Source organism: Podarcis vaucheri (assembly GCF_965113315.1).
Source record: "Podarcis vaucheri genome assembly, chromosome: 6".
Taxonomy (NCBI): Eukaryota; Metazoa; Chordata; class Lepidosauria; order Squamata; family Lacertidae; genus Podarcis; species Podarcis vaucheri.
The window spans coordinates 30,290,206-30,305,793 of record NC_138764.1 but is presented as its reverse complement, the minus strand read 5'-3'; the positions used below and the strand labels follow the sequence as shown (position 1 = coordinate 30,305,793).

Genomic DNA, 15,588 nt, shown 5'->3' with positions numbered 1-15,588 from the left:
AAGAAAGCATTTCCAGGGAAGATGCAAAGTTTTATGCTGGAATAGTGCCAAACCCACAAGTACATGCTTCTGGTTCCATTGCTTTCACTGGAAGGCCCAAGTGTCCTCAGTGGTGAGGACTGCTCATCACAACCTTCAACTAGTACACCAGTGGTGCCTGTTTCTGGATAGGATTAGCTTAGCCAACTAGAACCAATACATTAGTAACCTCAAGACTGTGCCAGTTTGTGTGGCTACCCTTAAGGCTGGTTTGGAAGTTGCAGCTGACCCAGAATGAAGTGGCTTGGTTGCTGAGTGAGGGGCCTTTCCCAGCACGTATAACACATGTGTTGAAAGAGCTGCAAGCTGGCTTAAAGGTTATTTTATTAACATATAAGGCCCCAAATAACGCAATATAAGATTACCTGAAAGAGCATCTCGCCACCCCATAGACCCATTATATCACTACTATGGCTGAAGGAGACCCTGTTGTGTTGCAACCTGCAGAGTTCCATTGTGAGGCAACATGGATATGGGCCTTTATCTGTGGTTGCACATGTGCTGTGGAATGAATTTCCCTCTGTAGTAAGGCAGGCAACAACAATGATCTATGTCCATTGCTTATTTTTCCTCTTCGCTCAACGCTTTCCCTCGCCATTGATGCCAGTTTTTAGTGACTATAGTACTGTAATGATGGTCTTCTATTGTTTTATGCATTTTTTTTTCTTTGTTGCATTCTTTTACTGTTGAATGCTGCTTTGGGATTTTAAAAAATGATAGAAAAGTTTTTATTAAATAATACATCTGATATCTCCAATGACTCCTGCACTGCCTTCCCAAAGAACTGTAGAATTGTACCCCAAATGATTCTTTACGCTCTGTTTGAAATGCAACACTTGTTCTTATACATTTTAAGCAGGAATTAGTTTATGAAGGCAAAATAGATCTGGTCCACATGACTAAACTTTCATGATATCAGAGGTAAAACATATTTGCAGTGCTTCATGTAGATTTTTATAGTTAAATATTTTTTTCTTTCCTTTTCAGAAAAACAAGATTGTCTGCATCATGTTGTTCATGAACGTTTGGGCGAACTCCTGCGTGTGCTAAAGGCAATCATTAGCAAGCACCAATGTCTTAATTCAGTTGATATTCTAAGTGCTGCAGGAACAGTCATCGCAAAAGTGAAAGGTAAGGAAAAGGAGAACTTTTGCAACTTGATATAGTAAGTAAAGTTGCCTTGTGATGTAATACAGATGTTGCTGTTAGCACTTCTCCTGTATTTACTTCCAGAGCCACTCAACCATATAATTTGCCAGAGGAGGAAAATCCCAAACCAATCCCTCAGACATGTGGGGGACTGCTAAATGAGGAACAGAGCTATTCCTCTCTTGCTAGCACACAGCAGGTGCATGCTAGACTGCAAACTTTGTAGGCTTACAAAGTTAGATTAACACTGTTTTAAACAGCTCTGTACTACAGCAGAACTGCGGGACTTAGCTTGTTCACAGCGATTCTGGAGGGATCTTTGTTTGTTTAATGTTTCAGCTTATCCAAGTTTTTACTCAGACCAATACACTCAAATTGCCTAGTGAGAAAAATGTCATTTACTGCTATAAATTAAAAGTACTAGTCTATTTGTGTTGCATGTTTTCATTTAAGGCAGTGAGATTTATGTCTGTACAGGTAGCGACCATTGAAGACGCGTCCAGTTGGCGCATGATTGCTAACACGTGGGTTATTTTGTACTCAGAAGAGGGCAGAATGGGGGCAGGGCAGGGTGTAATGGGGTGGGTAACACTCCGCTGACGCAAACAGTAGCTGGGAACAGAATGCCTGTGTGGAATGGTCGCCACCTGTATTTGAAATATGTGATATGCTGGTAACTTGTATGTATATTGTTGTGTAGGATTGAAGCTAGATGTACAGGGTTTATCAGCTTATTTGGAGGAACAGTTGTTGCATAACTTTGGGTTCAAGACGGGAAAGAGAAACCACAAGTGTAAGAACAACTATGTTGTGAAACTGTTGTGAAACTGTGAGACTACTATTATTAACAAATAGCAACTCTCAGGAGCTTTGCTGATCATCAGCCAGTTCTCAAGAGTGCCATTTAATAAGCATGTTCAACCTAGCCTCTGCAAGATACTCAGGCTTTGTTTTCCCCTTTAGCTGGTCCTGGAGAAATTGAGACAGCTCTTTCCTTTTCTTGGGTCTAGATCAGGGTTTCCCAAACTTGGATCTCCAGCTGTTGTTGGACTACAACTCCGAACATGCCTAGTTAGCAGGGCCAGTGGTCAGGGAGGATAGGAATTGTTGTCCAAAAACAGCTGGAGACCCAACCCAACCCTAGACTAAGAGTAGGGAACCTTACAGTTTCAAAGCCACATTTTCTAATGGCTAACCTTCGAGCTAGGGGCACATGCCAACAGTGGGAAGGGTCAAAACAAAAGTGGTAGAACCTATGTAGACAGGGCAGAGTTGACAGAGTACATATGTCATCATATATACATGGAGCACATAGAATCACAGTTGAAAAGGACCCCAAGGGTCATCCTGTCCAATCCCCTGCAATGCACATCCATGTGCATGCATGCAATATGTTGCTTCCCCTCCCATAGCAATTACATTTCACTTTTTAAACACATTATTCAAATCCAGTTGTCAGTGGGGGATTTTTTAAAATGAAGATTGCAGCTGGGAAAGGTTCTGTTGTTGGGTTCTGTTGGCTTTTTTCAAGCCAAATTGCTTGGGAGCAAGGGAATGCTATGGGCCATATGGGGAGCCCTCATGGGCTGCATCTACCCCATGGGCCACTGGCTCTTAGCTCCTGGTCTAAAGGCTACTATCACTGCAGCCAAAATAGCATGCCTGCTTCAGAATATCCAGGGAGCTCCATCAGTATTGGGTCTCCATCATGCCATCAGAACTACGAAACAACACAGGATTTGTGTAGATCAGCAGTGGTCAGTCTGTGGTCTTTGGACCCACATACAGCACTGTGCCAAAATCATGTCATTGGAGGAAGCCCAACAGGAGGAGAAAAATAGGAATGGAAGTTGAAATGGAATGATAGACTGAGGGAGGAGGGAGCTTTCTTCAAGTTCAGTTGAAGACCACTGGCAAGAGCAATCTCCCCTTCCTCCAGCTGTATCAGGTGGAGAGGAAGAAGGTGGAGAGAAGAGATGACATCATCTGCCACTGACTTAACATAAGTAGAATTTCCATACATTTTGAAGTCAAGAAAGTACTTTTTTTGGGGGGAAGGGATACAAACTTAGGGGGGAATTTAAATATATGCAATAGATAAAGGTAAAGCGACCCCTGACCATTGGGTCCAGTCGTGGCCGACTCTGGGGTTGCAGCACTCATCTCGCTTTATTGGCCGAGGGAGCCGGCGTATAGCTTCTGGGTCATGTGGCCAGCATGACTAAGCCGCTTCTAGCGAACCAGAGCGGTGCACGGAAACACCGTTTACCTTTCCGCCAGAGTGGTACCTATTTATCTACTTGCACTTTGAGGTGCTTTCAAACTGTTAGGTTGGCAGGAGCAGGGACCGAGCAACGGGAGCTCACCCCGTCGCGGGGATTCGAACCGCCAACCTTCTGATCGGCAAGTCTTAGGCTCTGTGGTTGAACCCACAGCGCCACCCACGTCCCTCAATATATGCAATAGTCCTGCACAGAGAATTTAAAAATAACAGTTCATCTGTACAGTGACATAATCTGCCCTCCTTTCCTGCTGCAGATGTCATTTGACCAGCTCTCAAGCTTGTGTTTCGTTGTGTAGGTACTGAGCAACAGAGTAGGAAGGCAGGAGTTACATATCTTTAAGCCTTTATTATGAGGGTTGGGGTGGACTTTCTGCCAAAACTTTTGCCTAGCTCTAGAAAGTTCAGGTGCTACTCTGTTTAGGAAGATAACCATAGAAGGGTCAGCTGGTAGAGCACCTGCTTTGCATGTTGAAAGGTCCATGTTCAATCCCTGGTATCTCCAGGTAAGTCTGGAGACATCCCTTGTTTGAAACCACAGAGAGCTGCTGCCAGTCAGTGTGGACAGTATTGAGCTAGTTAGGGTGGCTGCATGTCCTGTTTTTCCAGGACGCGTCCTCTTTTTCAGGTTTAAAATTTCTGTCTGGGCGAATTTTTAAAATTTGGCAAAATGTCCAGGTTTTTGGAGGGGTTGTTGTTTTTTATTTTTGTTTATAGTAATCTGATTTTAAAAAATAAAAACAATTTTAAAAGCCCCACGTGTCATGCTCCCACTCTGCCGTTTTTCATGAATGGAATGGGAGCACTCTGCAGTGTGCCCGTGTCCTCTTCCCCTGGGCAGTGAAGAGCGGCGGCTGTAGTCCAGTGTTATGGTCACATGGGTATTTGTAGTTGCGGTGCCTGCTTCTCTACTCTGGTGGGCTATTTAGAGTTAAAAACATTGCTACTAGCAGTATATCACAGCTTCTATAGCCTACATATAGTAGGGGTATTTAAAATGAGAGTTGTCTTAGAGATCCATAGTTAAAAGTAGAAGTCAGCAAATGTCTCCTCCTTTTTGCTCTTCAAAAAATGGCAACCCTAGTTAGGTTGACCAATGGTCTGATTCAGTATAAGGCAGCATCCTTTGTTGTTCAGCTGAACAGATGAAGAGCCATAACGGTTGTTGTTATTTATTAATTTTTTATACCACCCTTCATCTGAGGATCATAGAGCTCTTTACAATATAAAAACACAAAGTTACACATAATCAACCAGTTTTGTTCATTTGTAGCAGATTTGTTGAAGGATACAGTCTACATTCTGGATCTATATTCCTAAAGGAGTTTTAAAATTAGTCACACTGAAGTCAGGGTCTGCCTTCAAGCATACAAGGTAGACTTCCTTTGTGTTAGCTACGTGTGATAAAACTCCTATTGTTACTACTTAAATTATCCATATAAAATTTATCTTTTGTTGGGGCCCAGCATTAACACTTTTGAAATGTCATTTGCATTTATAAATTGTTCTCGTAAAATAATAAGCATAATGTAACTATAAAAAACTGATACATCTCCTGTAAGTGTGTTTGTACTTTCATTTGGTTACCTAAGTGAGTGTTGTGGTTACTGTGTTAAAACAGAGAGGCCTGGGAGAGTTACAATAGTGATTGTTAACTAAATTGCAATTCCCGAGAGCATTTATTTTGCAATACCATGAGGAGATAAATTTTTCAAGAGACTGGCATGAGGTCCAAAGCTTAAAATCACAAGGCAAAACTTAAGTGAAAAGTCTTGTACGAGGCCTTGGAGACATGATATGAAGCTTGTGGTTTGTTCCAAAATTAGCAATTCCACTGCCCTGCCACACCCTTTCATCACTCTCCACTTGTATCTGTTTTTTCTTCGAACATCCTGTTACTTTTTAAAAAACAACAACCCCCAATCATATGTAAATAGGGGAAATGTAAAGACTTTTAACATCTTGGATTCCAAAATTTTGAAGCTTTTAAGAAACTTCAAACATGTCAGCTAAAGAAATGTGAATTTGCTTTACTAACAAACACTTGTTAAATAACAATTGCAAAGTGCAGTAATCTTTGCCCGGGAAAAAAAGGGCAATCTGGTAGTATTCTACAGCGCATACATTTAAATCAGTGAATATTTAGAAAAATATACAGTTAGAAAATTTATTACATAGATGACAAGTATCCCTTTAGATTGATATGCCAGGTTGTTATATAAGTCCTTGAATAGTGGTTTTGTTTTCTTTAAATGGTGGTTGGTGGCGTATGTTTACATTAATCCTTCCCATTTCTGTAAAGTTGTGTGCTCACTTGAAAATGTAGAGGCAAAGATAGTTGCCATTTCCAGACATAGAAACAGTACTACTACTCATTGTTGTCCGTGCTATTGTGTGCAGCCAGGATGTCCTGGGGAAAGACTCTGTTCAAAGCTGATGTTAAGTAATATCATTGTGCCAGTAATGGCCGAAAGGAAGGCTATAGGAATCTTTGGAGGGAAGTGTTTCAGGAAGAAGGTAGGAATCTTGCACTTTATATCTTACATTTGTCTGTTTGCCTGTTTATAGAAAACATAAATGTGCAATCTTTGTCTTGTTTGGAATTTCGGATTATGAAAATAGGGCTGCAATCCTAAATAAACATAATGGAACTAAGTTACTGAATTCACTGCTACTGACTTCCAAAAATGATTTGTGTCGTAAATGGAGCAATGAAGAATTGCTTCCAGAACAGGAAAGTGTGCGTTTCTTCTGGCAACATATATTTAGAGAAAAATAGTTAAACAACTTGCATTGTATATTATACTTTGCATTTTCTTTCTTTCTTTCCTGGCCTTCTAATTTCCATAGTTAACCATTTGTCTGAAGTTTGGAAATTAATTTCCTGACAGAATTTTTCTCCAAATGCCTAATATAAATGTAAATCTTGATTTATATTTGTGTTAGGAGTATTTTAATGTGCAGTTATATATACGTTTTTCTAAAGGAGAAGGCTTATTGCTTGAATATTATACACGGGAAGCATGTGATTTTAACAAAACTGAAAGTAGTTGATGATACCTGGCATTTTGAAAGTTTTACATTTTTCTTAACTGAAAATAATGATCAGTGCAAAAGAGGACTGCTTAGTTCAAGACTCATTTGTTAAAATGCTTATGATGAATACAAACATACATTCTAAACTTTAGCGGAAGTGATTTGGGCGCATATTCAATGAATGCCGAGGCATTGTTTTCAGGACTTAGAATGTATGATGAAACCTCTTCCACCACACCTAGAATATCTGTCTGTCTAACTGTTAAAATCCATGTAGTCTAAGTAGCTCATTAGCTTATCATAGTATTGTATAATTACTAGAGAGTTAATTTGTATCATTTTACTGGAAAAACACTTCCTTTCACAGAGGAAGTCTAATGGAATATCTGGCTTAGTATATTTGTTATCTTTTTGTGTTTACACACCTGGCAGGAAACTTTAGTTTTTTTGCACAATTCATGATGTAAGCTACAGGATCTTGTTCCAAATAAATTTCTTTCTAGTAAGTTTACTATTTCTAACTTCTAATTATACATCCAATGATTTTTCTTCTATACTTCATTTTAAAAATTGAACTGAAGATTAGGATTTAATTCCAATTGGTTCATTTTACTGTGATCGGTAAGAGGTTCGGCAAAGCAGAAGTGGGAGAAAGTACATGGAGATCTGCTGGTAGATCAATCAATGGTTTGAGATAGATCAGTAAGGATTCCAATTCCCATTTAGCACTAGCATAAAAATAACATTCTCCCTTCTAAATTAGGTTTCTGAAATGAAGAAATATTGGTGGGGGAGAATCAGGAGCGAACTCTTGTGTAAAAGGATTGTGAACTCTGTTATGGTATTGAAATCAAATTCCTGAGCAGAGCATGTGCTTAGAGCAACCCTGTTCCTTAATTCTAAGTGTATGCTGCTCACCCCCAGCCCCCCCCCTGTTTTGCAAATAAAGCAGATGGCACAAGCCTGCCCCTGCTTCAGAGGATTCGAAAGTTTGAAGAAACTGTTTTTCAAGCAGCTATCTGTGAAAAATGGAAACTGTTTTGAGGAGTGCCTAGGTATCAACATTTTAATAGTAATGAATCTCAGGGCTAAGCTAGATGAGATGATGGGACTGCATCTCTAGTCTTGCGATGTTTTTCGTCTTGCGAAGCACGGTCCGTCACAACTGCACCTCTTCAAGCGGCTTTAAAAAAAAAGCGCAAGACGTTTTCGTCTTGCGAAGCAAGCCCATAGGGAAATTGGGAAATTCGTCTAGCGAAGCAACGCAAAACCGAAAAACCCTTTCGTCTAACGAGTTTTTCGTCCTGCGAGGCATTCGTCTTGCGGGGCACCACTGTACAGTTTAAATGCATTCAATGCATTAAAAACCTGCAAGAATTGATTAAGTGCATAGGAAAGAAGGAATAGAAGGAATAGAGGAATAGGATGAATAGAAATAGATCCATTTATGCCTAGGAGAGAGGTTGTATGATTTCTATTGGGTAAATAGCACAAGGGGAAAGGATTGATCCTGCTCCCTCTGCGATGCAGTACCAATCCAGATGAGCCATTCTTCCCATCCTACTCTGTAATTCCTGCAAAGAAAAAGATTTCCATAATCTTGTCTAGTGTAGCCCTAACTAGTCTGATCTATTATGGGGTATTATTCCTTTATGTAGATTATATTTTGTTTTCCTATCTCTGAAAAACAGTTACCACATCTAAGTCTTTTGCTAAGGGAACTTGTTGCACTTCCCTTCTTATTATGAGATATAGAGAATTCTCAGGTCCTTAAGCAGCTTTCGTAACTTAACATTGTTTTACATTGTCAGTTTTCACATATAGTCATTTTAACACAGCATTCCTGAAGAGGGTCTCATGGTAGGTAAATGTAGTTTAAAATTGTAGAAAGCAGGCTTCAGAGATACTGAGATAGAATTTATAATATCAGTATACTGCATTTAATGAATATTTGGGTACCTAGATGCTACTGTCAAATTTATAGATGTTCTATGTTCCCCATAATTATTACTTCAACAGGTTATATATACCCTGTGGTTTGACTTGGAAGCAGTTTCATGGCCTGTGAAAGTACAATCTGATTAATGTACTCTTCTTTGTTTTCTTCCTTAGCTGTAAACTTCAAGGAAGTTAATGAAGAAAACAAGCGAGAAGTCCTAAGTGAGATATTCTCTTCTATTGACACACTGGCATTCACATTTGGCAACATGTGAGTAAAAAATAATTAACTGTTCAGTTTGTTTCCTGAAGCACCTTAGTCTCACCTTCTTTGAACTCTGCTGAACTCTGTGACACTTTTGTCTGTTTGTTGGTCTATACTTTACTTGTCCCCCTGCCAATACTACGTAGATGCTGCTCTTACAATATGAGAAAGAATGGGTATTTGTAAAGTACTCTAGCTGAGAAACTTAATTTCATTGTGTTCTGCTCCATTCCTTTCTTGTGACTGCTTCTTCATAATCATTTCCCACAGTAGCTCTGCCTATTTGCTCCAGTAATTGCAAAGGTACCTTAAGGGGAAATTAAGAAACTATGGTTGTGTTTAGACATCTTACTGAACAATGATTTAAAATGAATTTGTTGTTGTTGTAGAAACATGCTAATGCAAGATATTGAAGAGCATAGTCTCCCCCACACACTTGTGTGCTTCTCCTGCCCTCCTCTTGTACAAGAGGTTTACTTGGAAGAGGTTTACTTGGATTACTTTCAAGCAGACCAATTTCAAACTGTGACCTCTGAACCTGGTTTATTCAACCATAGTTAATCACAGTTCTGGGTTCTGATGGCGCTAGACAGTGTCATAAAGCAGATGCTTCCAGACTCCTCCCAGCTGCCCAGCAAGAGGAGAGGGGAAGCATATGAGCCTGGGAGGTAGCCAGGCTCGCTCATATCTCACTGAGCCATAGTTTAACATGACAGCTGAATGCTTTCCATGTCTACCCAATGGCTGGGAAAATATACTCTTGCCTTCTCAGTTTGGTTGATCCTAATTTCAGTGAACCAAATCTTGAACTACCAGTGTTCAAAATAATTTGTAGTAAAATAGTTCCACATCTAGGTTTTGTTTCTATTTTTTACTTACCTTTTACAGGCGGAGGACGCCTTAAATAAACACTGAACATTCCCATGTGGTTGTCTGTTCTGAGTATTAGGTAGACATTTTGTTCTTGTATAGCAGGGCAAAGCATGAGTGAATTTTCTTCTGGTTCTCATGGCAGAGTTTCAGACTTCCTTATGGGAGATGTGGATAATAGCTCAACATTGGGTCTTCCCGTATCTCGACAAAGTCAGGTAGGGTGAATATTTTTTTTTTAAGTTGTTAAAATACATTTTGCCTTTAGTAATATTATAGAAGAGAGCATTATTTTTTTTGACTATCCAGCAGGGTCAGTTTAAAATGGTTTTGTTGTTGTAGAAATACGCTAATGCACAACTAAAACTGATGTTTTCTAAGAACTAATAAGCAGTTCCTAGATGTAAATATATATAAGGCCTAATTTATAGTAGCTTCTCTTTGGAGGTTCTTTACTGTGTTTACACAAAAGTAGTTAAGGTGCTTGGGCCAAGCAGACCTGAAGTAGGAAGCTGCAAATTAATTGCTGTGTCAAATTGTATTAGATGAAAAAGTAACTTTCAAGCCCTGTTTGTGCTTCAGCTGCTTGGTAAATTAAGTCAATGCTTAATCCAGGTAAGATGAAGATATTGTGGTTGGGGAAACAGATTCCTCCAGATAGAGATATGTAACTAGTCCTAAGTGGGGTTGTGTACTCCCTGAAGAGCTGGCAGTTTGGTAGTGAACATGGATGATGCTAACGGGGGGTGCTCAGGTGATAGCAGTGGCCAGGAGTGCTTTTTACCAGCTTTGCTTGGCTCGCTAGCTGAGACCCTGTCTGGAGAGAATGGATCTTATTTTAGTTATCCATGCACACTAGTGACATCCAGGCTAGACTATTATAATGCACTCTATGTGGGGCTGCCTTTAACGATAGTTCTGAAGCTTTGACTGGTACAAAGTATGGCTATCCAACTGCTGGGTGGCCAGGTAGCTAAAGCATATCACACCTGTGTTTTACCACTTGCATTAGTTACCAGAGTTAACTAATTTACTAGGCCTAATTTAAAATGTTGCTCATTTATTGCATTGTCCTATTGATATCACTTGAAAGCCTACTGATGGGAGTGGGGGGGGGGGGAGAGACAAAACAAAACTGGAAGTCCCAAGGAACATTAGAGGAATGGTATAAGCAATGTGGTCTCTGTCATTGGCACGAAATCTTACTAAACTAGCATTAATAGGGTGGTGCAGGCAGTTCTGCCACATAGGGTGCTAAGCCGAGAGAGTGCAAAATTGAGAAGATCCATTTGGGGGGTTCCAATTTTTGGCCTTGCACAGGGCACCATATTATGAAAGATTACTGAAGTCCGCCCTTGATGGCTACCTTTGTGTGCTTATGAGGCAGCCATCTTTTTCCTTTATCATGTTCCTAGTAGGCTACTTTTTAAGAGTTGATGGTAATATTGGAGGCATTGCCTCTCATTCATTTTTTTTGTCCCACTGCAATCTTTTTTTGTCCCACTGCAATCTTTCATCAAACAAATTTTGCAATTTTATGTTGGCTCTTTTTGAAGCACCCCAAAGAGATTGGGCTAAAAATACAGTGTGCAGCAATGCTTCCATCCTATCACCTTCAGCTCTCTGAAAATGTCACCTGTCGCCAGCCAGTTTTCCAGTGTGTTGGTAGAGGAGAAGCTAATCTTTTTACCTTCTGTCACATTGAGAGCTTCCTTGATTGACTGAAAGGGGTGTGTAATTGAAGTTAAGCATTTCTAATATGCTTAACTTGCAAGCAATTGGCACATTGCATGTAAACCGGATTTTGTTTCCACTGATGCATGTTCATGCTTCATTCGTTGCACCCAGTCCACATACCATTTTGCCAAAATTGGCATCTGTTGTGCAAGCATAGAAATTGTAGTACGTTTTTTCCTGGGAAAATAGAATACTTTTACTTGTACCTATATTTATTGCTCTTGGGATGCTTTGTAAAATGTGTTTGTACATGTGCAACAAACACGTGTTGAATATTTGTGACAATGACACTGTTAACACCATTCCCAGTGCCCGCCTATATTCTGAACATTTTAAAAGCTTTTTCTTATGCCTGATAGACTTTGCCTGTCATCATTGTCCAGATTCATATGAGGTTGACTAGCTAGAAAGTCTAATTTTAAATGATAGTGCATGTTGGTAAGGTTACCTATGGGCGGTTTACAACCGTTTTTGTCCAATTTTGTATTTTCCTTTCCAATTTTATTTATTTTTTATTTTTGGATGTGGGGGAGGTTCTGTTCGCTTTTACACCATAATGGACATTTGGGCATTTTCCTTTCTGATGGAGAAAAATGGCAACAATGCTTCCTTTCCATCCACTTTGCACGGACAGGGTACTGTGCTATTGAATTGAAAATATGTTTTCAGGAATATTGTGCAAAGTTTAAAACACACCTGGTGTCATGCTTTGACGATGCATCAAGTTCATTCATAAATTAGCCATTTTTTTCAGGGGGAATAGTTAACTTAATTTTGTTAAGTAACCAGCTCCATCAAAGCTTTAAAAGGCTGTTTGAAAATGTTTGACACATTGAAAGACTTTCTATACTACCGTACCTAAATTGTCTTGCCTTTTTCAACCATTGTAGATTTAAAAGGGAATGGAGTTACCGTACTGGGCAGGAGTGCATTCTACTCCGTTCTCTTGCTATGTCAGTATTGAAAAACGCCACATAGTTAGTATATGTTGAGTGTTTAATCGTCTGTTTGCTTAGCTGATGCTAACAGGTTGCATTTTATTGAATGCTAGTCTTTTGAAAATCTTTCTGTGGATTCCGGGGGATCACTGCACGAAAAGGATGACGTACAAGGGACAGGTAAGCATTACATACAGTGTTTGTGGTCTCTGTTATGTTTTTAGACATGTAGAAATAATGTAGAAATAATCAAATTTTAAAATACCCTTTCTTTTCTTTTTTTACTATGGGGGAAACTATTGGTATTTAACAGAAGTGAGTTTAGAACTGAAGTTAGCCCCATTGAAATCACAAAAACTCTGTGTTATTGGAAGTTGTAGCATGAACGTCACCTATTTATACATTTTTTTCCTGTTTAGTTCATTACAGAAGAAAGTTTTATGTTGGCCATATGATTTGTTAAGATTTAATTCTGTGACCCTTTAATTTGTTCTAAAAGCCCTGTCAGTTCAATTTAGTGTCAACTAGCATTTAAAGAGAATCTCAAGATCAGAGCTGCTTTAGTCTCCACAGTTGGCTGATACAAGCTGTGCTGTTGCTGTGTGGTCATGTCTAAAATTCACTTTTTTGCATTTGACATTTTATTTTCAGGGCATCTTAGAGCTGAAGAGATTGATAGCGTTCTCCTAAGGAACGATAATGGAATTGAATCAGCCCTGTCCTATGCTAAGGCATGGTCAAAATACACGAAGGATATAGTTGCATGGGTAGAGAAAAAGCTTAACTTGGGTGAGTGGTTCTTTCTGGCACCTAATGAGCTTTGTCATGATGGAATTAAATCTGTTGTCAGGATTGTGCTACAGACTGTCAGTAATGTGATTTCTAAATTAGTAGCTGTTCACTGAAATGAATGGAACTGTTGCCTGTTTCCTGTGACTGAAATATTTGTAGCAAAATAGTGTCCGTGTACTGTTAAATGAAGACTACAGAGAAGTTTATGCTTGTTCTTGCTGCTCTCACTCACTACGTGAAACTGGTCTTTCTTCCCTACAGAAATGGAATGTGCTAAAAGCCTGGCAAAAATGGCAGAAACAACTAAAGCTATTGTTGGCCCTCAGGTGAGTGTTCACTTAATAAAAATGCACTGTTAATAACACACACACTTCTATTGATCATGGAAGTTCCACTGAATTATTCTTTGCTGTTTCCTTTATTTGTAGTTTTTTTTCTATTTAAATTCTGATGAATATTCTTTTGGCTTATTTTTTTGCTACTTGAAAGTAAGAAAAATTAAGCAAACTTTTTTCTTTTGTTTTACAATACTTTATGCATTGTTACAGGTGCAACTCTGGAACTAGGTTTTTTTAACTGAACATTTTGTCTTAATAGAATGAAGGTTTACATAAGGGTATTGATGTAATATACCAACTTAATTTTGTCACGGATCTGTCTAAAGCACTTTTTCCACTTAAATCAGTGGGAGAATTTGACCTAGAAGAATGCTCTACTAATTTACATGTTTTGGCTTACAGGATTACATGCCATTCCAATCAATATTCATAAATGCATTCCAAAATGATGTAGAGAACAGTCAGCTCTGGCAACAAACGGCATCAGCTCTCCAAACTAATAAATTTGTTCAGGTAAAACCAATTCTATTTAAAAGCATTTTTACATGCATAGCTCACAGGCATATATATTTTAGTCATTGACATTTCCTTACACAGTCATTGGATTTCTCTCATGTAGCCACTCCTTGGAAGGAAAAGCGAACTGGATAAACAAAGGAAGGAGATCAAGGAGCTTTGGCAACGAGAACAAAAGAAAATGGTTGGTATATTGGAACATAATATGTTGTGTGGGATGTCCATCTGCTTGCACAATGGAAATCTTCTTCCCCCAACATCCCCCTGTGTTCCCAAAATCTGCTTTGTAGGTTTGGGGAACTTGAGCTGATTTAGGGAGGTGCAGGAGGAGAAGCCCCATTGCATGAGAAGACTTCACTCATACTATGTGAGACATCACCCTTTGTTTCAGATAGAAATTCTAAACTTCCAAATTTGCCTGCAGAGCATACAATATAGGCATTCAGCATATATTACTTACTGTAATTCATTGAAAAGGTTTTACATATTTTAAAAAAGAAAGAAAAATCCACTAGTTACAATTTTCTTCACATTTATGACATAAAGGCCACCAGTTCCTATGCTTACCCATACTCCCATTCCCACAGCTCAATGCCTGGATGATGATGATTAATAAGCTTTGAGTTAGAATATAATGTGTTGCATTTCTCTATTCTACAACATTGAAACTGCTAATATTGAGATGCTTTCTTTTGGAATGAGCAGCAAGAACTGGAATCCACCGTTAAAAAAGCAAAGCTATTATATCTTCAGCGGCAAGATGAATATGAAAAGGCAAAATCATCAACTGTTCGTGCTGAAGAGGAGCATCTGACCTCCAATGGGGGTATTATTAAAGATGTCAGTAAACTTGAGAAAAAACGAAAACTTGAAGAGGAGGCTCTCTTAAAGGTAAGAAAACTTATTTTGATATGTTAGCAATGAAATGCAGTGTTACACTAGTTCTTGGAAAGATGTGATTCATAGGACATGTTGGCTGGTATTTATGAAATTATAAAGTGCTTTTATTGTGGACTGTTAAAGGTAGGGTTTCTTCAGGTATTTTAATAGGAAGTTTCTTCACCATCACTCATTCTTTACATGTTTAATTTGTTGTAGGCTGAAGAAGCCAATGAACATTTCAAAGCCAGCATGGCTGAAGTTGAAGAAAAACGAAATGATCTAGAAAATTTCAAAAGTGATGTCTTAACCCAGCTACGGGAACTTGTTTATCAGTGTGACCTCACACTTAAAGCTGTAAGAATGTGTTCCTTGTGTTCTAGACTAGAAGAAAATCATTATTGTTGGAATATCATGTGTGAAAATGATTTGATATATATCTCTGAAGAATTATGGCCAACACTGCTGGTATATTGACTAAAGCAATCATATTGGTTTTATTTGGGCCAGCCTATAAGCTGTGGTGTAATAGTATATCATGAACAACCCATGCTTCTTCTACATTTATTGTTTTAGCACAAACCATAGTTTGCCAAGCTGCTTGAATTAGAACGCTGTGCTTAGTGTTCGGTCTCCAACCCAAGATTGGAAACCCACTTCAAACCATGGTTTCATATTCTGGTTTGGAAGACTTGGCAATTATAGCATGCCAGTTCAGATGCCCTGACAAAATCATGGTTAATGCTAAACAGGAAACTGATAGGAAAGCCATGCAGAGAGGGGAAACAGGCAAGTCCATGACTCATTGCT

The 15,588-nt window shown here is 39.0% G+C and overlaps 1 protein-coding gene across 3 annotated transcripts in view; it reads left to right on the top strand.

The window, feature by feature from the left end:
• ARHGAP29 (Rho GTPase activating protein 29) overlaps positions 1 to 15,588 on the top strand; it is a 101,422-nt gene that overhangs the window by 69,849 nt on the left and 15,985 nt on the right. For 2 of the 3 annotated variants that reach the window (XM_082227719.1, XM_082227718.1), the window contains exons 3-12: positions 1,027 to 1,170; positions 8,618 to 8,714; positions 9,724 to 9,796; positions 12,367 to 12,433; positions 12,905 to 13,042; positions 13,307 to 13,371; positions 13,786 to 13,896; positions 14,003 to 14,083; positions 14,605 to 14,790; positions 14,998 to 15,135. In XM_082227719.1, the coding sequence (XP_082083845.1) occupies positions 1,027 to 1,170; positions 8,618 to 8,714; positions 9,724 to 9,796; positions 12,367 to 12,433; positions 12,905 to 13,042; positions 13,307 to 13,371; positions 13,786 to 13,896; positions 14,003 to 14,083; positions 14,605 to 14,790; positions 14,998 to 15,135 (1,100 nt within the window). Of the gene's footprint in view, positions 1 to 1,026; positions 1,171 to 5,713; positions 5,987 to 8,617; positions 8,715 to 9,723; positions 9,797 to 12,366; positions 12,434 to 12,904; positions 13,043 to 13,306; positions 13,372 to 13,785; positions 13,897 to 14,002; positions 14,084 to 14,604; positions 14,791 to 14,997; positions 15,136 to 15,588 lie in introns of those variants that run through there. The other variant, XM_082227720.1, reaches the window with a different exon arrangement.